A 23,831-nucleotide genomic window follows, 5' to 3' on the forward strand; every position below is an offset into this window, starting at 1 on the left:
GTTTGTAACGTTCCCGAAAATGTCCAGCATGTCATCATGAAGTGTAGTAAATATGAATCTGAGAGGAACATCTTACGTGACAAGATATATGAATTAGGACGGGGATGGAATTTAGAAGGGATTTTAGGGATGAGTGAGGAAACAAGGGAGTGCTGCAAAGCTCTCTTTAATTTGTTCAAATTTACAGGATTAGACCATAACATATAGTCTGTTTTGTTTGTTTTGTTGAGTTTTTTTTTTTTGGCTTCACTGAACCTGTGACCTGAAGTACTAAAACCTTGATATTACACACTCCGGTACAGTAGGTGGCGGGATGCACCTGAACAAGTTGGTTGCGACCCGCTATAAAACCCAGAGAAGAAGAAGAAGAAGATAGAAGAAGAACTAAGATGTGAATAGAATAACGAGCAGTGGAGGGCAGCAACACGCCATAGATGAATTCACAAGAAGATCAACTCGCCCCCTTCCTGTTTTCAGCGTTTTCCGTGACAAACAGCAAAGTTCAAAGTGTGACTCAATGGTCGTTTCCTCACACTAGTGATGGCGAGACGAAGCTTCATGAAGCATTGAAGCTTTCCATTGAATTGGTTCACTCATGGGCCGAAGCTTCATGAAGCATTGAAGCTTTCCATTGAATTGGTTCACTCATGGGCCGAAGCTTCATGAAGCATTGAAGCTTTCCATTGAATTGGTTCACTCATGGGCCGAAGCTTCATGAAGCATTGAAGCTTTCTATTGAATTGGTTCACTCATGGGCCGAAGCTTCATGAAGCATTGAAGCTTTCCATTGAATTGGTTCACTCATGGGCCGAAGCTTCATGAAGCATTGAAGCTTTCCATTGAATTGGTTCACTCATGGGCCGAAGCTTCATGAAGCATTGAAGCTTTCCATTGAATTGGTTCACTCATGGGCCGAAGCTTCATGAAGCATTGAAGCTTTCCATTGAATTGGTTCACTCATGGGCCGAAGCTTCATGAAGCATTGAGGCTTTCCATTGAATTGGTTCACTCATGGGCCGAAGCTTCATGAAGCATTGAAGCTTTCCATTGAATTGGTTCACTCATGGGCCGAAGCTTCACGAAGCATTGAAGCTTTCCATTGAATTGGTTCACTCATGGGCCGAAGCTTCACGAAGCATTGAAGCTTTCCATTGAATTGGTTCACTCATGGGCCGAAGCTTCACGAAGCATTGAAGCTTTCCATTGAATTGGTTCACTCATGGGCCGAAGCTTCATGAAGCATTGAAGCTTTCCATTGAATTGGTTCACTCATGGGCCGAAGCTTCATGAAGCATTGAAGCTTTCCAATGAATTGGTTCACTCATGGGCCGAAGCTTCATGAAGCATTGAGGCTTTCCATTGAATTGGTTCACTCATGGGCCGAAGCTTCATGAAGCATTGAAGCTTTCCATTGAATTGGTTCACTCATGGGCCGAAGCTTCATGAAGCATTGAAGCTTTCCATTGAATTGGTTCACTCATGGGCCGAAGCTTCATGAAGCATTGAAGCTTTCCAATGAATTGGTTCACTCATGGGCCGAAGCTTCATGAAGCATTGAAGCTTTCCATTGAATTGGTTCACTCATGGGCCGAAGCTTCATGAAGCATTGAAGCTTTCCATTGAATTGGTTCACTCATGGGCCGAAGCTTCATGAAGCATTGAAGCTTTCCATTGAATTGGTTCACTCATGGGCTGAAGCTTCACGGTGCTTCATTTGCTCTAGTGTGCCATCAAGTGGACAATACATGTAAAACAGTTAAAGTGATTATAATGGCATCATGGCTTTGGTTTGTAAAGCTTTGAATTGAATAAATTAATGAATGATGTTTGTGATGCCGATACATAAATGATTAACTTACTAATAAGGTGTCTGTCTGTATGATACAATGACAGGGTCAAAAGGGAAAGTGGAAACAAGGGAGAGGGTTATGATGTGAATGTGCTTGTGTTACTTGGTTTATGACTTTAGATAATACAGACATTTCATTCATTTTATTTAAAATAACTTTTCCACAGTGCTTAGCTTCCGGCGGTCTCTTTTTTTTGGAGCTCTAGAAAATTATTATTAGGGTAATATGGGGTAAAAGCCCCCAGTTTAATTCTTACAAAAAACACTTTCTTACTGCCGCTAGTCTTACTCAACTAAAAATTTCCTGTTTCATCACAATCTTTGAAGTTATTTGACCAAAGCAATTCTGACATAAGTAATCAAATGTTTGTCATTTAAAATAAGCTGTAGCTACAATCTAATTGTGTTCAATTAAAATCAAAAATCAAATCAAAAGTCCACAAAATGTTGAGGAGGGTTCATTCCTTTTTGCTGCTCTTTTCGAAACGCACGCCAAACCCAAATCCTGAATTAGTCACGTGGTACAACCGGCTCGCGGGGCTGCGAACGTCACCACACACGTCACCAACACAAGCCTCGAGACACGCTTCAAAGCCTCGATACGGAAGGACACTACCGACAAACGTGGCCACTCGTTAAACCGAAACCGAAAGGGAGCTCAGAGTTAATGTCTTTGATGAAATGAACTTTTTATTTTAATCTCGGGGATTAAAAAGTGGATTTAAGTTGGCTCGCGCTTCTCAAGCTGTCTGCTGCAGAGAGCCACAGAAACAGGAGACTGCTTGCAGAAACTAAAGAGAGGAAGCTGAACTTCCTGGTAAGTTTACTAAACATGTCTGTTTTTGTTGTACTTACCAATGAAACAATCTAGAATAACGCAGCCCTGATCGATCTGAACTCCATTTAGAAAAGAAGCATTTTAAAAGTAGTTTTCTTGTCATCTTGCTGACAGACCTGACAAAGCATGAATTCATATGTTAAACAAATCAGCATCATTATGTAGTTATTTCGGCATCATTTTGATCCGTTTATTACAATTAAACCACAGTAAAGTGTTTATTTTGGGTCCATACCGCTGTAGGAAAGCAGATTAAAGCCCAATATTTGCAGGTTGTCTTTACTCGCTTTAAAAGAGCTGCATTCAATACTACCAATTTCATAAGCCACCTAAAAAATAAACACTCACAGTGGTGCTGGAAAAATACAAGTATCTGATTGAGATACTCAATATGAAATGACTCAGATCAGTACCGGGGACAAAAAAACAGGATCAGGACCTGCCTACAAAAAAGGCTTCAAGTCCAAATTCTTTCATCACTTCTCTCTGAAGTCCCTGCATCTGCTCTTCTTCTCTGAAAATGTTGCATTTTTCATGACCTGCTTGGATACCGATTATTTCTGCTTGTAGCTTTATTGTTATATAATAATAAGCTACAATTTTACGTACTAACAAATCCCATCATCTGTTGCAGCTCAGCTCTCTAACGTCTCTGTGGTCCTGAGTCCAAACGCAGAGTAACGGTACAAAAAACTATTTCAGACATGTTGCTGTCACAACAACTTCACAAAGTACTTGGAGTATTGATGTGCAAGTGTAATACGGTCAGAAACTGGACTACTTCATTTCAGTTCATTGTTCTGAGCCCGGCTTCCTCTTCATTGTTCTCCAACTTTCTCTACAATAACACATCTGAGCCCATCGCTCCTCGCCACAGCTGAAACACAAACCTTAAACCTTTGCAGGCAAATCAAGCTAGTGTTTAACATTATTCACCCGTTTAAAACCAGCTGAGAAGAAAAGAAAAACCTGATAAAACTACCACAGTTAGCACCAGCAGCGACTAATATTTACCTTTGGAGGATCATGAAACTTTCACTAGAATTAATGTCACCAACCTGTGCTGCATGTGACCTGACTCAGAGGTGTGTTCACAACGCTGCTGCAACATAATGTTAAAATAATTTTCCAGACCATTTTAGTTTCTCTTATTTTCCATGAGTTTTCCATGACTGGATAATTGGTCAGCTGTTTTCCAGGACGCGTGGGAACCCTGAATGAGCAGTAATCTCAGGTTTCTGTTTAACTGACACTTTATTGTGTTAAATATGTACAAACACTGCTGATCTAAAAAGAACCAACATATAAATCTGGAGTTTACATTGTATTACAAAATGCAGATAAAAACAAGTTTATTTACAAAAAATAACTTCTACAGAGCTCCGATTGTCATTTAAAAAATAAAGTTTAATTTCATCACAGCTGTTAACCAGCTGCACGAGTTAAAGTCCAGCTGTTTTAAAAAGGTCTCAGGGGGATGAAGCTACTCCCAGCATGCACTGGGTGAGAAGTTGACCTGAAGTGAATTCAGAAGAATCCAACCAGAGGAATCTGTAAATGTCTGATAACCAGGATCAGGATTTAAACATGATGTTTGGGTGTACTGTAACAAATCTTGACAGTCTAATACATCTGATATTTTGTGTCAACATACTGAACCTCTGGGTGAATCTGGGGGCTGTGTAACACATTTTGGGGTCATCAGATCCTGTTTAGGGCTCCAACAAGGTTTCTGTGGACCCTGAATATTTGTGTCATGTTACTGAGAGGAAGGAGAACTAAAGTGTCCTGAGATGTAAAGCTTGTTGTAATGAATGAGTGCAGCTCTCTCAGCATGTTGTTGTGTTTGTGTGAAGGTGTGGGCTCTGCTATGAATCAGTGTGAGGACAGAGAGGAGGGAGTCCCTCCCTCTAAAAGCACTCTGTGTGGGGAACATGACAGCCAGACCAAAGCTCAGAGGTGAGATGAGGATCTCTAACTGTCCAGGACTCAAATCACTCCACCATCATTATTCACTCTCAAAGCTCTGTGTGTGTTGTGTTGAAGCCCAGAGCAGCAGCAGGGACCAGACTCTGCTGGACCTGGACCTGGACCTGGACCCAGCTGTGTGTCCATGAAGAGTGACTGGTCTATGGACAACCTCTTGACTTCAAAGGTGGACACCACTCTGCTGATCAAAGGTCAGCATGTTAAATGTTTGTGTCTCTCCTGAGATGAGGTTTGGTGTCTTTGTTTTGATCACTTCATGTTCTTAACTCTTCACTTTTTTCAAACTGGTCTCACATTTTGCAGATCTTAGTCCAAATATCAAAACCACAGTTAAAATCTACAAACAGCTGGATGCAGGTTTGAGAATGTATAAGAACATTGTCTATGGAGCCTCCTCTTGCTCAATGGAGGTGAATGAAGTTTAGTTTTGAGCTACTAACAGTAAAGATGCAGCTGGACAGATAAACAACAACTGAAAGTCGCTATAAAACTCTGTATCGCTGAGAAACTGCAGATTCAGCTGAAAACTCACTACCAGAGACACCAACACATAAATATATCTATTAAATCTGCTTTGAGGACACATCTGATTTGTTATTTCATTGTTCAGGATCCATCGGCAGAGACCAGATTCTCCTGGACCCAGCTGTGTGTCCGTGAACAGCGACCGTCATGTCCCTGTTCACTTCAAAGCTGGACATAATGATGCTGAACAAAAGTAAGAATCTTAAATGTTTGTGTTGTTTTGTTGACTCTCCTAAAAAGAGCTCTCAGGTAGGTCTTGGTTCAGCACTGTTTTTTGTTAATTAAAAATAATAATAGACTCTTTATTTATTCCCAGAGGGAAATTCTCATGTCACATCAGCAGCACAGAAATGAACCAGGTTCAAAGAACAGTGCAAAACAAATGGCAAACACATGAGAAAGTAAAAATATTAAAAGTATGAGCATGCCCTTTTGTCTGCTGCTTACTGTAACTGTAAGTCCAGTTAGAGTCCAGTAGGACCTCAGCAGCCTCCTCGTCCGCTGATGTCCACTGAGACACAGCTGGATGAGTAAAACAGCAGCATTTTCTCCTGTCCAGTCTACCCTGCACCCAGCGGTGTTTCCATGGAAAGTGACCAGATCATACATTTTTATACCAAGATCTGGTATAGGTGTATGAGGATCTGTTTCTACCAGATATAACACAGCACATGTAACACTGTTTGTCATTATATGTTCAAATCATCATATTTCTTCACAGAGTTGATGAGCAGAGCTCAGAGGTTCCCAGTGGTCAGTCTGCCCAGCAGCATCAAACAGACCTGGACTCCATATTTATGGTGTGTAAATGTACAAGCTCAGCTACTACTGCTAATTACAGGAGCCAGCACAAAAATGTCATTGAAATTATTTCTATAAATTATTTTATATTTAATTTCTGGATGATGTTCACAGGCAGCCATAATCCATAAAGCTGCAGTCAGTCCCAGCTGATAACCTATTGTGAGATCAGATATTTTAGAGGAAAACTAGAATATGTTGGAGCTAACAGGAATACGCTCAGTCTGGGTGCTAGTTCTGTTTGTCACAGCAGAACATCACTTAAGACCAAATATGAAATAAAGAGCTGAGAGAGGGTTGATATGCTGTTTATTTCTTCCCTCTGCAGTAACAACATAACAGAATGTATGTTTAGCTGCATCGACACAAAGATACAAAAATACTCTTTTTCATTCACGCACTTGTAATGAAAGTTATTGCACTGCACAACTGTAGTCCATCACTCCACCAGCCCACTGATACGCACCAATTTTAACTGTGTGACGTCAGTTAGGCTACACTACCACCGCAGGGCTCCCACTATAGAATAACCAGCACCATATGGAAACAGTCCTCAATAACACCAACTTGTTCTACAGAACATCTGACTGATACACTCAGTATCAACATTTCTGTGATTTGCTTAATTTGTTCTTTAACAGCATTTACTCATTATGTAGAAATCTCAGCAAGCAATATGTTTCCTTTAAAAATATTATAGGAGACAGGGCAGTCCACAAAGTAAATAGTGAAGCAGCATTCTGATCCAGTCTCCATGCTGCACTCTGCAGACCAGCAGGCTTTCTGTCTGTCACAGATGATCTGATGTTGACTTCTACCAGTTCAACTTTACATTTTCTTCTGTTCCAGCTGCTCCAGGAAAACATTGGCAGGTTTGTGAAGAACGAGGTGAAGAAGTTCCAGAGAGTTCTGAGTCCAGATTACCCAGCATGCTTAGAGAGTCAGAGGGAGGATGAGGATGTTGGACGGTGAGGAGGAGGAGCAGAGGAGGAGCAGCAGAGAGGCATTTCTGAAGATCACACTGCACTTCCTGAGGAGAATGAAGCAGGAGGAGCTGGCTGAGCGTCTGCAGAGCAGTAAGAGGATTTGAACAGATTTAACATGATGGAAAGAGGAAATGGAGGCAACATGGGAGAAGTTTCCATTTCAAACTCTGCTGTTAATATGATGCACACATTTGGATCAGATCTATGAATTCTTCTGGGCTGAAACTCAGAAACTGTTCACAGCTGATGAGCTGAAGAGATTTCATGGAGGAGGAAAATAAATACCATCTTGATGTCTTAAAGTTTACATTTATCAGATTTACTGTAGCATCCACTTATTAATCACATTTCTTTTTCTTCATTCAGGAACTGCTGCTGCAGTGTGCCGACGTAAACTCAAGTCTAACCTGAAGAAGAAGTTCCAGTGTGTGTTTGAGGGGATTGCTAAAGCAGGAAACCCAACCCTTCTGAACCAGATCTACACAGAGCTCTACATCACAGAGGGAGGGACTGCAGAGGTCAATGATGAACATGAGGTCAGACAGATTGAAACAGCATCCAGGAAACCAGACAGACCAGAAACAACCATCAGACAAGAAGACATCTTTAAAGCCTCACCTGGAAGAGATGAACCAATCAGAACAGTGATGACAAAGGGAGTGGCTGGCATTGGGAAAACAGTCTTAACACAGAAGTTCACTCTGGACTGGGCTGAAGACAAAGCCAACCAGGACATACAGTTCACATTTCCATTCACTTTCAGAGAGCTGAATGTGCTGAAAGAGAAAAAGTACAGCTTGGTGGAACTTGTTCATCACTTCTTTCCTGAAACCAAAGAAGCAGGAATCTGCAGCTTTGAAGAGTTCCAGGTTGTGTTCATCTTTGACGGTCTGGATGAGTGTCGACTTCCTCTGGACTTCCACAACAATGAGGTCCTGACTGATGTTACAGAGTCCACCTCAGTGGATGTGCTGCTGACAAACCTCATCAGGGGGAACCTGCTTCCCTCTGCTCGCCTCTGGATAACCACACGACCTGCAGCAGCCAATCAGATCCCTCCTGAGTGTGTTGACATGGTGACAGAGGTCAGAGGGTTCACTGACCCACAGAAGGAGGAGTACTTCAGGAAGAGGTTCAGAGATGAGGAGCAGGCCAGCAGAATCATCTCCCACATCAAGACATCACGAAGCCTCCACATCATGTGCCACATCCCAGTCTTCTGCTGGATCACTGCTACAGTTCTGGAGGAGGTGTTGAAGACCAGAGAGGGAGGAGAGCTGCCCAAGACCCTGACTGAGATGTACATCCACTTCCTGGTGGTTCAGTCCAAACTGAAGAACGTCAAGTATGATGGAGGAGCTGAGACAGATCCACACTGGAGTCCAGAGAGCAGGAAGATGATTGAGTCTCTGGGAAAACTGGCTTTTGAGCAGCTGCAGAAAGGCAACCTGATCTTCTATCAATCCGACCTGACAGAGTGTGGCATCGATATCAGAGCAGCCTCAGTGTACTCAGGAGTGTTCACACAGATCTTTAAAGAGGAGAGAGGGCTGTACCAGGACAAGGTGTTCTGCTTCGTCCATCTGAGTGTTCAGGAGTTTCTGGCTGCTCTTCATGTCCATCTGACCTTCATCAACTCTGGTGTCAATCTGCTGGCAGAAGAACAATCAACCTCCCGGCTGTCTAAAGTCTTCAGAGACAAACTTAAACTAACACATCTCAACCAGAGTGCTGTGGACGAGGCCTTACAGAGTCCAAATGGACACCTGTTCCTCCGCTTCCTCCTGGGTCTCTCACTGCAGATCAATCAGACTGTCCTACGAGGTCTGCTGACACAGACAGGAAGTAGTTCACAGACCAATCAGGGAAACAGTTGAGTACATCAAGAAGAAGATCAGTGAGAATCTGTCTCCAGAGAGAAGCATCAATCTGTTCCACTGTCTGAATGAACTGAATGATCGTTCTCTAGTGGAGGAGATCCAACAGTCCCTGAGTTCAGGAAGTCTCTCCACAGATAAACTCTCTCCTGCTCAGTGGTCAGCTCTGGTCTTCATCTTACTGTCATCAGAAAAAGATCTGGACGTGTTTGACCTGAAGAAATACTCTGCTTCAGAGGAGGCTCTTCTGAGGCTGCTGCCAGTGGTCAAAGCCTCCAACAAAGTTCTGTAGGTGGATAAATGGATGTGCAATTTCTAAAACTGTATATTTGACAAATAAAACATTCAGTTTGTGTCCATTGCTAATCCTTTTTCAGGTTGAGTGGCTGTAACCTCTCAGAGAGAAGCTGTGAAGCTCTGTCCTCAGTTCTCAGCTCCCAGTCCTCTAGTCTGAGAGAGCTGGACCTGAGTAACAACAACCTGCAGGATTCAGGAGTGAAGCTGCTGTCTGCTGGACTCGAGAGTCCACACTGTACACTGGAAACTCTCAGGTCAGTAATAAGCTGTTTCGTTTAAATCCTCCTCATCTGATTTTAGGTTCAGTTAGTGAAAATGGTCTGTAGGTGTTTCCTGCTGACATGATTTTCTAAAACACAGAGTTTATAATGTTTTCCTGATTCCAGGCTGTCAGGCTGTCTGATCACAGAGGAAGGCTGTGCTTCTCTGGCCTCAGCTCTGAGCTCCAACCCCTCCCATCTGAGAGAGCTGGACCTGAGCTACAATCATCCAGGAGACTCAGGGGTGAAGCTGCTGTCTGCTGGACTGGAGGAGCCACACTGGAGACTGGACACTCTCAGGTTTGGACAGACAGCAAGAGCTCACACACTGCAGATGTCTCTAATTTCTGTTATTTTCTGTCTATCTACTGGAGTCCATCATCATGAAGGACTTCTTATTCCTCCTCATTCTGTTCAGAGCAGTGAGTAGGCCTGAGATAGGAAACACACGGCTCTCCAGAAGTCTTATCGATTGGAAACCATTAGAAACATCAGAAACTTGGATGTAAATTCATTCTAATGTGAGACCTGCTTGCAGCATTTCTCTATGGATAGAATCAGGGGTGGACTGGTAATCTGGCATACCAGGTAAATGCCTTGTGGGCCGACGAAACTTTGGGGCCAGTGTAACATAAATTACTTATTTATTCAACTGTTTTAAAAAATGGGCCAACGGTCGGCCTATAAAGCATGTACCGCAGCACATTGGGTAATTTTCTATACTGACACCGCCCCTGCCTTCTGTTTCTTTCATATGTTTCATAGAAGAAACATCTGCGTTGTCCAAAAAAACTAACTTAAGCTAAAAAAAGAGCTACAGATTACTGCATTATTCTATTACATTTTTATATTCTGAATCATCACTTGCCAACTGAATTTGTGCTTCCCTTTACATAAAGAAAGACATTCCACCATAAATTGGTGCAGAAAATATCCCCAGAATGCAGGAAATTAAGTGTTTAATGCTCAAAATAGTTTTCAAATATATTCTTGTCTTGTTCTCGTGACCCCAATCTTGTGCAATGTCACATCTCATGGGCAAAGTGTTTCGTCACCCCCCTAATCTGAGCTTGCTGTCGGTCTTTTTTTCTTCCTTTTTAATAATATCAAATAGCAACATATATCACCAATCTTAACATTGCAATGGATACATCACATTAGGGATACCGATGTATTTATAGCTAGGGGGTACAATAACAGAACAATACAGCGAAAATAAATAAGGATATCACAGATATCTGTGAAGGTTCTCAGAAGGTTAAAGTCAAGGGCAACTGGACTTGGTTGAAGGATATCACAGACCTTTAAGTGAGTACAGACATTAAGGAGCCTATCTTCAAAGCCTTTCTGTTGGAGGAGAAACTAAACAAAAATAGTTTCTTTCTCAAAGACTATAAATGGGGTTTTTGATTGTAAATTTGCATTTGTGTTTATGAAATTTAGCCAGAAACAACATAAATTGATTAAGAAATAATGGTCGCAGTGTTACACTAAAAAAGATATTCTGCCAGAACCAGCAGAAACCTGAATATATCTAATCATTAATAAATGTACATACTGTACATCCTGACAAAACATATGTAATGCCGTTTCTGTATGAGTCTCACAGAAGGTACAGTTCTGCATCGCCGCGACATGTTGTTGCATTTTTGGGGAGGTGCAGGTCAGGTTACAGCTTAGATTCGAAAATTATGATTTTGCTGCATTTAAAAAAGTGCTCTGCCGGAGAACTTTCATCAATATATCAATCAATTTAGTTTATACAGCACTTTAAACAGGGTTCGAGTTACGTGGGAGCCAGTGGGAGCTCAGCTCCCATAAGGAGGTCTGAGCTCCCATGGAAGCAGTAAAATCAGCATCTGTTGCGGTCACTAATTCATTCTTCAACAACCATTATTTTGAATCACACAATGTATTTTTATTGTTATATTGTTATTATTCACATTAAAAAGATAAACAGACTTAAATGAACATACTTTCCTAATGAACTAATGTTACGCTGCGCACCGCATGACTGACAGGATGGTTCCACTTCTCCACCATCAACCACTATGGTGCGCAGTATAGATTTGACTGAACAGGTCTGAGACCGCGACCCGCAAACATTTGGTGTACTGGGACTTTTTCAAGTTGCCGGTCCTCTCCTCTGCCCTCTCCACATCAGGTTCTCTGGGCGCTATGCATGGGCGTAAGTTTCATCTCACAGTAGGGGGGGGAGTAAACATAAAATTTCACGAGAGCAATTTTTGAGGGGGAGACAAAAATACAGCCAAAATTGTACTTGTAGGCCTCTAGGATGCGTGTACACAGAGAGAAGTCTTACTACTATTTTATATATAACACAAAGCAATAGTTGTTTAAATATGACTTCAGTTCATAGGTTCACCACACAGCCGTATTATCATAAATAACTTGAGTCCTCTAGGCTACATAGTAATTTAGGTTTCTTCTGGGATAGAGGATGTTTCTTACACACACATATCTATCTATCTAATACACTGCTCAAAAAATACTAGAAACTAAAATAACACATCCTAGATCTGAATGAAATAATCTCATTAAATACTCCTTTCTTTACATAGTTGAATGTGCTGACAACAAAATCACACAAAAATTATCAATGGAAATCAAATTTATCAACCCATGGAGGTCTGGATTTGGAGTCCCACTCAAAATCAAAGTGGAAAACCAAACTACAGGCCGATCCAACTTTGATGTAATGTCCTTAAAACAAGTCAAAATGAGGCTCAGTAGTGTGTGTGGCCTCCACGTGCCTGTATGACCTCCCTACAACGCCTGGGCTCCTGATGAGGTGGCGGATGGTCTCCTGAGGGATCTCCTCCCAGACCTGGACTAAAGCATCCGCCAACTCCTGGACAGTCTGTGGTGCAACGTGGCGTTGGTGGATGGAGCGAGACATGATGTCCCAGATGTGCTCCATTGGATTCAGGTCTGGGGAACGGGCGGGCCGGTCCATAGCATCAATGCCTTCCTCTTGCAGGAACTGCTGACACACTCCAGCCACATGAGGTCTGGCATTGTCTCGCATTAGGAGGAACCCAGGGCCGACCGCACCAGCATATGGTCTCACAAGGGGTCTGAGGATCTCATCTCGGTACCTAATGGCAGTCAGGCTACCTCTGGCGAGCACATGGAGGGCTGTGTGGCCCCCCAAAGAAACGCCACCCCACACCATTACTGACCCACCGCCAAAGCGGTCACGCTGGAGGATGTTGCAGGCAGCAGAACGTTCTCCACGGCGTCTCCAGACTCTGTCACGTCTGTCACATGTGCTCAGTGTGAACCTGCTTTCATCTGTGAAGAGCACAGGGAGCCAGAGGCGAATTTGCCAATCTTGGTGTTCTCTGGCAAATGCCAAACGTCCTGCACGGTGTTGGGCTGTAAGCACAACCCCCACCTGTGGACGTCGGGCCCTCGTACCACCCTCATGGAGTCTGTTTCTGACCGTTTGAGCAGACACATGCACATTTGTGGCCTGCTGGAGGTCATTTTGCAGGGCTCTGGCAGTGCTCCTCCTGCTCCTCCTTGCACAAAGGCGGAGGTAGCGGTCCTGCTGCTGGGTTGTTGCCCTCCTACGGCCTCCTCCACGTCTCCTGATGTACTGGCCTGTCTCCTGGAGCGCCTTCGTGCTCTGGACACTACGCTGACAGACTCAGCAAACCTTCTTGCCACAGCTCGCATTGATGTGCCATCCTGGATGAGCTGCACTACCTGAGCCACTTGTGTGGGTTGTGTGATTGACTTGGAGTTACATTGTGTTGTTTAAGTGTTCCCTTTATTTTTTTGAGCAGTGTATATGTGTGTGTGTGTGTGTGTGTGTGTGTGTGTGTGTGTGTGTGTATGTGTATATATATATATATATATATATATATATATATATATATATATATATATATATATATATATATATATATATATATATATATATATATATATATTATATATATATATATATATATATATTATATTTCTAAACATTTATCTATTTTACACCAAGTTTGTGATCTTTAGATTGCGTAAATCTCATCTTTGTTAGCACTTTCCAACTAAAAGTTTGACCGGTCTTTCGAGAACTCTCCATATTGAATCATATATCATTTGAAAGTTTTCTACAGCACAACGTTAGCTAGTCCAAATCAAGTCATATTCCTCGCCCTTTAAAGCAGTTAGAGCATCATCATTTTACACACGTTTTTTAAAATATCTTATCATCCTTATTTCATGTGGCATTTTATCTGTAAATATAAATAATCCATGAAAAACAATATCTTGATAAACTCTTCTGTAAATGTCTTGAGTCTTATCAATATGCTGGAAAATGGATTTGCCATACACAGACCTGTATGTGTAGCCAACAAAAGCACTTTCGTATGACGGTCACATCACGTACATCAAATCCTTGTGACTTTGCTGCAGGGGAATAAAGACACGAGAGACTGAGTTTACTTTCTATTGTGTTGCTTGAACAAAAAGCTCTTGTGAAAAGGATCAGGGTCCAGTCTGACCACCTCTTCCTCTAGTGAGGAGGAAACTTTGATATGTAGAGCGAGACACTTAACCCTTCGTTGCTCCAGAGGCGTCAACCTCTGACATGTATAGCAATTGTAAGTCGCTTTGGATGAAAGCGTCAGCTAAATGAATAAATGAAAGCAGAAAGTCAAATGTTAACAATAATATATATACAGTGGGGCCAAAAAGTATTTAGTCAGCCACTGATTGTGCAAGTTCTCCTACTTAGAAAGATGAGAGAGGTCTGTAATTTTCATCATAGGTACACTTCAACTATGAGAGACAAAATGAGAAAGAAAAATCCAGGAAATCACACTGTAGGATTTTTAATGAATTTATTAGTAAATTATGGTGGAAAATAAGTATTTGGTCACCACAAACAAGCAAGATTACTGGCTCCCACAGACCTGTAACTTCTTCTTTAAGAAGCTCTTCTGTCCTCCACTCGTTACCTTTATTAATGGCACCTGTTTGAACTCGTTATCTGTATAAAAGACACGTGTCCACAGCCTCAAACAGTCAGACTCCAAACTCAACCATGGCCAAGACCAAAGAGCTGTCGAAGGACACCAGGAAGAAAATTGTAGACCTGCACCAGGCTGGGAAGAGTGAATCTACAAGAGGCAAGCAGGTTGGTGTGAAGAAATCAACTGTGGGAGCAATTGTAAGAAAATGGAAGAAGTACAAGACCATTGATAATCTCCCTCGATCTGGGGCTCCACGCAAGATCTCATCCCGTGGGGTCAAAATGATCATGAGAACGGTGAGCAAAAATCCCAGAACTACACGGAGGGACCTGATGAATGACCTGCAGAGAGCTGGGACCAAAGTAACAAAGGCTACCATCAGTAACACACTACGCCGAGAGGGACGCCAGGCGTGTCCCCCCCCCTGTACATGTCCAGGCCCGTCTGAAGTTTGCCAGAGAGCATATGGATGATCCAGAAGAGGACTGGGAGAATATCATGTGGTCAGATGAAACCAAAATAGAACTTTTTGGTTAAAAACTCAACTTTGGAGGAAGAAGAATGCAGAGTTGCATCACCATACCTACTGTGAAGCATGGGGGAGGAAACCTCATGCTTTGGGGCTGTTTTTCTGCAAAGGGGACAGGAAAACTGATCCGTGTCAAAGGAAGAATGAACGGGGCCATGTATCGTGAGATTTTTAAGCCAAATCCTCCAAACGTGACTGGGTCTTCCAGCATGACCATGATCCCAAACACGCCACTCGGGCTCGGTTAAAAAGCATTTCAAGGTCCTGGAGTGGCCTAGCCAGTCTCCAGACCTCAACCCCATAGAAAAGCTGTGGAGGGAGTTGAAACTCCGTGTTGCCCAGCGACAGCCCCAAAACATCACTGCTCTAGAGGAGATCTGCAGGGAGGAATGGGCCAAAATACCAGCTACAGTGTGCAAACCTGCTGAAGACTTACAGGAAACGTTGACCTTGAGTACTGACCAAATACTTATATTCCACCATAATTTACAAATAAATTCTTTAAAAATCCTACAATGTGATTTCCTCTCCTCATTTTGTGTCTCATAGTTGAAGTGTACCTATGACAAAACAGACCTCATCTTTCTAAATGGGAGAACTTGCACAATCAGTGGCTGACAATACTTTTTTGTGTATCTCTCAAAATAAATCATACGTTGAAAATGTCATGCTTTTTTGACAAGCAGCACATCTATTAAAGTAACAATGTTTTTCCACTGGTTCTCAGTTTGTGAGGAAATACATTTTGTTGTAATATTTGGGCGTTTCTGTCTGATTTAGATCTCTCACGTTGTTACTGTTTGGAGCAGGTCTTTATTCTTTTGCTACTCTGGAATGAAGTTGGTTCAATATAAATAAAAGTAGCTCAGATGTAGTAAAGGACTTTTGCCATGTTGCTGTAGCTGAGCTTGCTACGTTTCTCCTGGTTGTAGCTTCAGTGTAGTGACGCTTAATTTAATGTAGAGTTAACTGGTAGCTTGGCTCACTTCACTTTCCAAGTGGTTTGTCCAACACTGTAAACACTAGTGTTTTGTTAATTATAAATACAATTGTTAAATATTTAAAGCAGAGGTCACTAATAGGCGGACCGCCGACCTACAGCCCATTTATTATTGAGACTTACTACCTCGTGACGGAGCGTTTCTATTTTAACACGCGCAGCTTTTCTAGCATTTACTGTACTGGTTTAGAGGACCAGGAAACTCACAGACCAATCGCACGTGCTCCAATCGTCTCATGTGACGCTGCTCAGCCAATCAAATCTGTGCATACCGAGGCTTGCGAGTCGAGTCCGCGAGATTCACCAGAGACGTTTTGGAAACACACCCGAATTGAGGAGACGAAAGATAAAAGAGATTTCACATGACTTTTAATCAAGAATGTACAGATTTTTACATGTACATTCCTCCCACGGGCAGTTCAAAACCAGAATATCTCATAGATCTCCAACATGCGAGCTGGAGCTCACGTTTCTCACTGAACAACAGAAAGTAGGAAAGTGGTAGCTCTGTAAGAGGAAATGAAAGAGAAGAGGAGGCATTACAGCTGTTCATTTGTGTGTTTATTATAAAATTGGTTAAGACTACACTTCATCACTTCAAGCTACACTTTTTATTACATTTTTCTAAAAATTAGGCACTTTAGTTTACTTAAATTTAGAATTTATTATTTGAATAGTTATTTATTATGCCTCCAGTTTGATGTGAAAACTGACTGAAATATTATTTGATTTGACAGTCCGTTGTTGACTAAAAACATGTGTTGATACAACTATAGGTTATAGTACTGAATGATAATGCAAGTTCGTCGTTTTGATGTTCCGGACCTTTGCTTCAGGAAATTTTCTCTAACTAGACCTCTTTGAAATCTAATTGAATACCCCTGATCTAAAGCAAAACAAATGCGCACATTTAGATGCATATAATTATTTGCTGCTGAGAGAAACACCTTTATTCTCTGTTAACTTCATCATTTAGCCTCATCTGTCTCTGTGAAATAAAGTCCTTTATTGATATGAAATTCCCAAGTCAGTTTTATTAAGTGCAAAATCACAAACTTGTCTCAAAGCTTTACAGTCTGTACATCATGTGGCCTCTCTGTCCTCAGACCCTCTGTTTCTGACAGAAATTACTCAATACAAGTTGAATCTGATCTGAGAACAGTCTGGAAACAGTTTAGTTGTTCATGTGTGAATGCTGGTCAAACTGTTTATTTAGCGGGACAACATGCAGAGGACAATATTTGACATCCTGCTCTCATATTAGTTGTCTTCTTCTTCAGGTCCTTTTCTCAGACAGTGAAAGAATCCTGGAGACAGTTGACACAGATGAGTTTCAGCCTGTTTCTCTGTCACACTGACAAACTGAGGAACACTGCTTCATGTTGAACAGCAGTTAGGACTCATGTTGGATAGAAAATCACTCTGACTGTGTTTCTTCCTCCAGGGTGGACCATGGTGGAGAGCAGAGGTTAAAACCTGGTCTGAGGAAGTGTAAGTGTGGATTCAATCTGACTCATGATGACAAAACAGCACACAGTCAGTTTCTCTTAATACAAAGTTGATAGTTGTGATATTTATTCATTCAAACATTACTGACTAAATGCATCATCATTAAACTTTATAGAAATGAACAACATCAGCACACAAACAAAGAATAAACCTTCAGATGTGTCTGATGATAAACTGCTGCTGTGTTGTGTCTCGTTCTCTCCATCAGATCTCTGTGAACTCACACTGGACACAAACACAGCACACAGAAACCTCAAACTGTCTGACAACAACAGGAAGGTGACACATGTGACAGAGAAGCAGCCATATCCTGATCATCCAGAGAGATTTGACTTCTGGCCTCAGCTGCTGTGTAGAAATGGTCTGACTGGTCGCTGTTACTGGGAGGTCGAGTGGAGAGGAGGAGTTTATATATCAGTGAGTTACAGAGGAATCAGAAGGAGAGGAGACAGTAAAGACTGTGTGTTTGGATGTAATGATCAGTCCTGGAGTCTGATCTGCTCTGATAGTCGTTACTCTGTCTGGCACAATAACACAGAAACAGTCCTCCCTCTCTCCTCCTCCTCCTCTAACAGAGTAGCAGTGTATGTGGACTGTCCTGCTGGCACTCTGTCCTTCTACAGAGTCTCCTCTGACACACTGATCCACCTCCACACCTTCAACACCACATTCACTGAACCTCTTTATCCTGGGTTTAGGTTCTGGTTCTGGTCCTATGGTTCCTCCTCAGTGTCTCTGTGTTCTGTGTAGGAGGGAGACAACTTCCAGTCCTGTGGTTTAAATGTTGGTGGTGGACGAGGCTTCACTTTGGTTAACATCTGGCTCACTGATTGTGCCTTTAATGTCAGAAATGTGTTTTCTTAGAAATGGTGAAATGATCTCAGGGCTGAACTTGTTGTGTACAAACTGTGTTGACTCTGATTTTCACTTTAATAAAGTTTTCTTGGAGCAGCATCTAGTAGCTGCTGATGGCTGCAGAGCTTCTCATTTATTTCAATAAAGGTTTGAAAACAAAAACTCAACAAATGGTCTTGATTTATTCTGTTACTCAAGTACATTTCTTTTCCTGCTGAGTTTGATCCTCACAAAGGCTAAATCAAAAGATAAGTCAGGCAGGAAGGAAGTGAAGCCTTGAAGGTTTATTATTATATATAATAGGATTTAGTTTTTTCTCTCAATATTATTTTAATTATTTTATGAAATGAAGTTGTGTCAACAAACATAGTTCATGCAACATACTCCGGTACAGTAGGTGGCGTATGCACCTTTAAAAGTCATGGCTGCAATCTGCCATAAAAGAACACCAGTGTGTGCTCTACAGGTGGAAGCGGGAGAAATGCCATCGAACATCCGACGTAAACAATTGCTTGTAAATTATTGGGTAAATCTAAAAGGGCATGGAGATAGTCATCCAACTAAAATAATATTACAAGAGAATTGGGAAAGGGAGAGAGCACAAAAGTTCAGTTTTGGGTGGGTAGAGATGAGGCGGCTAGAGAATTGGGAGTGTATGAAAAGGAATTCTGCCCAACTATAATATGGCCTGATACACCGGTATGGAAGCTAGAAACCATGGAAGTTGATTTTAAATTACTTCGAGTTAAAACAGTAAGTAATAGTACAGATCTGGTAGCGGAATTTTATAGACATATAGATTTTAAATATAAAGAGTATATTCAGATTTATACAGACGGATCTGCAGTTTACATTTTCAACCAAAGAGGTGAGATAAGCAGACGAACCACAAATGATCTGAGTGTGTATGCAGTTGAATTATATGCTATTAAGATGGCGCTAGAATGGATTGAGGAAAACAAAATCAAAAAAGCTTTAATTGGAAGTGATTCAGTGTCAGCTTATACAGTCTCATGACTGGTATATCTAATAGTCATCAGGATTTACTGTATTCAATATTGATAATATACACAGAATAAGGGAAAAATGCTATGAGATTCAATTGACTTGGATTCCTGCTCATATTGGCATTGTGGGTAATGAGAGAGTGGACAAGTTAGCCAAACAAGCTGTTAAAAAAGAGAGTATTGAAGGAAATATTAAGTTGTCAAAGTCTGAAGGAAAGAGTATAATATGGAAAGAAGCATTAGAGAATGGCAACATCAGTGGGATATGGAAACTAAAGGGAGACATTTATATGCTATACAAAGTAAAGTTGGGGCGGTGAAGAATAGGGGAGGGAATAGAAAAGAAGAAATAGTTATGACCAGATTAAGGATAGGTCACAGTAATTTGAATAGCACATTACACATTATAGGGAAGCACCCAACTGGTTTTTGTGGTTGTGGTCAGGTTGCAGAAACTATAGAGCATGTGTTTTTGAGTTGCAGACAATATGAAGAACAGAGGAAAAATATGATGGAAGAGTTAGGAATAGTTGGAACAATAGGGACAGGAATGAAGGAAATACTGGAAAGTGGGGAGAATGAACAAAGCAGAGGAAATATTTTCTTATTTTTATCAAGAATAGGTATGATGAGAAGAATATGATGTAACTGGACATGACAGGAAATAAAGCCGGAAGATGGCGGTAGTGCAACGATAATGGATGCAAGCTGCCGATAAACTCTAAAGAAGAAGAAGAAGAAGAAGAAGAAGAAGCCATAAAAGAAGAAGAAAAACACACTCCCAAAGGTGGGACAACGCGAAACGACTCGGCGGAACGGTCGGAAAAAACGCCAACGAGGAAAGGAGTAGACTGGATGATTCACGGCTAGGAGGAGTTGTACGGTTTGGAGGGCGATTCAAATTACTTTGTGACTCATTAATCTTACAAGGGACAAGTAGTTGATATCTCAATTGGCATCTCCTGTGAGAGTTTGTGTTGTGAGCTGAAGCAGCAGGCAGCTCCCCAACGAGGGATGGGCTATGCCGCCGAAGGGGAAAACTAGTGATGGTGCTGGGAGTAATGACAAAAAGTCCAGACAATCTGAAAAAGAGATAGATCTGACAATGGAAGTGGAAGTGAGAGTGACGAGTCCCAAAGCACAAGGAAAATGCCAAGATCTGAAGAGGAGGGTGGATTTAGGATGATAGTTAAATTCAAAGATAAAAGTGACAAAGCCTTAAACCCACTCAGACTATCGGAGGAGCTAAAAAACAAAATGGGAAAAGTTCTAAATGTTAAAATGATGATGAATGGGAATATACTTGTTTTTGCAGAAGTGATAATCAGAGGTTGAATGCCCTTAAAGTTCGGCATTTGCTTAACAGGCCTGTTGAATGTTTTATTCCTGGTCAGGCTAAAAATGCTAAAGGAGTGATCTATGTAAGCCTTGAGATAGAAGAGAGTGACATCTTGAAGAATTTAAAGGGAGCTGAGGTTGAAGCTGTACGGAGATTCAAAGAAACCGGTACTGCTGTGCTATTAACATTCAAGCAAGATATTGTGCCAGCGAGGGTCAGCCTTGGATATATTAGCTTGCCAGTGAGACAGTATATTCGTCCCCCACTGCGTTGTTACAATTGTCAACGCTATGGCCATGTAGCAGCAGCATGCGGAGGGAAAAAAAGATGTGGGAAGTGTGGAGGAAACCATGACTTTATTCAATGTAAAGCTGATATAGTCAAGTGCTGTAACTGTGGCGGAAATCATGTATCTTCATTTAGGGGGTGTGAGCATCATGTTAGAGCTGTGGGAGTAGAGAAATTGAGAGTTGAAGGCAAAATCTCATATGCAGATGCCCTGAAGAAAGTGAGGGGAACGGGGGAACCTTCCAGACAAGTGGTAGTTGAAGTACCTTCTGATTCCCAGCCTGATAGGGAGAAAGTGAGGCAGATTGTGGGAACCCAGTCATTCCTGGCATTCATGGTAGATGTTCTGTGGGCAGTTAGAGACCAAACCAGAAGATCTGACGTTATTAAAGTGGTGGTGGATGCTGCAGAGAGATTTCTGGAAGAGGCATGTATGGGTCCTGAAGAGTTGCACAAGTATATGAGACAGAAACTGGAAGTTTACGAAAGAGGTAGGGGAAAACAAAAGATCACTGACAGTAATGAGGAATGTACTGGGGAAAGAAACATGGACATAAATGATGATAGTAAATTGCTGATGTTTTACATCTTACAATGGAATGCACGGAGTTTGATGGCTAATGGACAGGAACTTAAGAGATTTGTTGATGAATTTAAGGATCTACCAGAGGTGATATGTATTCAGGAAACTTGGCTTAAACCATGCTTAGATTTTGTGATTCCTGGATATGAAAGTAACAGATATGATAGAAAAGGAAAGTCTGGGGGAGGGTGTGCAACATTTATAAGATCAGATGTACAGTATCAAAATGTAGAGATAATGTCTAAACTAGAATGTGTTATAGTAAGAGTTGGGGACAGCACAGGTGGATTAACATAATAAACATGTATAATCCTTGTTTGCAAATAAATCTAAGCGAGTTGGAGTGGGTTATGGAAGAAGTAGGGACACCGGTCATTTGGGTGGGGGATTTTAACTCTCACAACCCTCTTTGGGGTAGCAGAATAAAAGATAATAATGGGAGCACTATAGAGGAATTTATGGACAGGTGGAGATTAGTTTGTTTAAATGATGGCAGGCCAACTAGATTTGATATTAGAACAGGAAATGTTTCATATATAGATTTGGCATTAGCGTCCAGTGAACTAGCTAGGGTTGGAGAGTGGGATTCTTTGGACAGATATACAATAGGGAGTGATCATTACCCAATATTATTGAGGTTTGGGAAAACTTTATTGAGTGAAGAACAGGGTAACCAAAACTTATTTAATTATAGTAAGGCAGATTGGGCATTTTTTTCTGAAAAGTGTAACAAAACTATAGAGGAAGTAAATGAGGAAGGGACAATAGAGGAATGGAATAGCAGCTTATGTGAAATAATTATGAAAAGTGCAATTGAATCTATCCCGATAAAGAAGTGTTCTAAAAGGAAAATTAGTGTGCCATGGTGGAACAAGGACTGTGATAAAGCAGTAAGAGACAGGAATTGTGGGTATAGAGCATTGAGGAAACATCCAGCAGAAGATAAAGAAAAATACTGTGGAAAACTAGGGGCAGAGACTGCAGTAACAGAAATATGGCGGGCAGTACATCGTATGGCAGGAAGTAATAGGAAAAGGAAAATGCCAGTTTTAGAGGAGGGAGGATTGTTTGCTACAAGTGATTTGGATAAAGCAAAGCTATGTGAAAATAACTTTAGAGCTGTTCACAGTGGAGCTAACATTGGTGAAGCAGGTATAAGGAAAAGAAATGAGATATTAGAGCAAAATCGATACAAACTTGAGATAAATAATGATAATTCTGATGTGGGTAATTTATTTTTCTCATTAGAAGAATTGCACAGGGCAATTGGAAAAGGAAGGAAAACAGCCCCGGGAAAGGATGGTGTTAGCTATGAGATTGTTAAGAATCTTAGTGACAAAGTTTTGGAGGAAATCTTGGCCTTAATGAATCACATATGGCAAGAGGGAAGTCTACCTAGCACATGGAAGCATGCACTGGTGGTTCCAATATTGAAACCAGGGAAAGACGCTTATAAGGCAGGATCATACAGGCCCATTGCACTGACATCAGTCCTATGTAAAATAATGGAAAGGATGGTTACAGACAGATTGGTTTATAAGTTAGAGAAGAAGGGATGGTTTACATCAGTACAAAGTGGATTCCGTAGAGGGAGAAGTACCATGGATGCCGTTACGTCCCTTGACAGTGATATAAAGAAAGCAATGGTGAATAGAGAAGTATTAATGGCGGTGTTTATTGATATTGAAAAGGCGTATGACATGCTATGGAAGGAGGGGCTTGTCATAAAACTATATGAGGCTGGAGTCAGAGGGAGGATGATTAACTGGATACAAGACTTCTTGAAGGACAGGAGAATTCAAGTTAGGGTTGCAAATGCTTTATCAGCTGGTACAGGTATCGATAACGGAACTCCTCAGGGTAGCGTGATAAGCCCAGTCCTTTTCAATATTATGATAAATGATATATTTGAAGAAATTGGGAATAGTTTTGGAAAATCTCTTTTTGCAGATGATGGGGCCATCTGGAAAAGGGGCAGGAATGTCAAACAAATAACTGAGCAAATGCAAGTAGCTCTGAACAAAGTAACTAGTTGGGGTGAAAAGTGGGGGTTGAGGATATCAGTGGAGAAATCAAAGTATATAATATTTGGTAATAAGAAAACTGAATGTGGTGGTTTATTTTTGTATGAACAAGCAATTGAGAGGGTTAAAGAGTTCAAATTTTTGGGTGTGCATTTGGATGAGAAGCTAACATGGAAAAAGCAGATAGATAATGTTGTAAATAAGTGTGAAAAGGTATTAAATGTAATGCGTTCCCTCTCAGGTAGCACATGGGGTGCAGGCAGAGATACTCAACTAAT

General features: G+C 41.4%; 1 protein-coding gene across 1 annotated transcript in view; it reads left to right on the forward strand.

Moving 5' to 3' along the window:
- The window catches only part of LOC119909370 (NLR family CARD domain-containing protein 3-like), a 140,854-nt gene extending 122,380 nt beyond the window's left edge, over positions 1-18,474 (forward strand). The window contains exons 11-14 of the mRNA XM_038727569.1: positions 9,243-9,416; positions 9,549-9,722; positions 17,393-17,439; positions 17,666-18,474. Of these exons, the coding sequence (XP_038583497.1) occupies positions 9,243-9,416; positions 9,549-9,722; positions 17,393-17,439; positions 17,666-18,207 (937 nt within the window). The 3' untranslated portion in view covers positions 18,208-18,474. The remainder of the gene's footprint in view (positions 1-9,242; positions 9,417-9,548; positions 9,723-17,392; positions 17,440-17,665) is intronic.
- The last annotated feature ends 5,357 nt before the right edge of the window (positions 18,475-23,831 follow it).

Source organism: Micropterus salmoides, unplaced genomic scaffold (assembly GCF_014851395.1).
Source record: "Micropterus salmoides isolate LMB-PRFRI ecotype aquatic unplaced genomic scaffold, ASM1485139v1 Ms_hic_scaffold_18, whole genome shotgun sequence".
Lineage (NCBI taxonomy): Eukaryota > Metazoa > Chordata > Actinopteri > Centrarchiformes > Centrarchidae > Micropterus > Micropterus salmoides.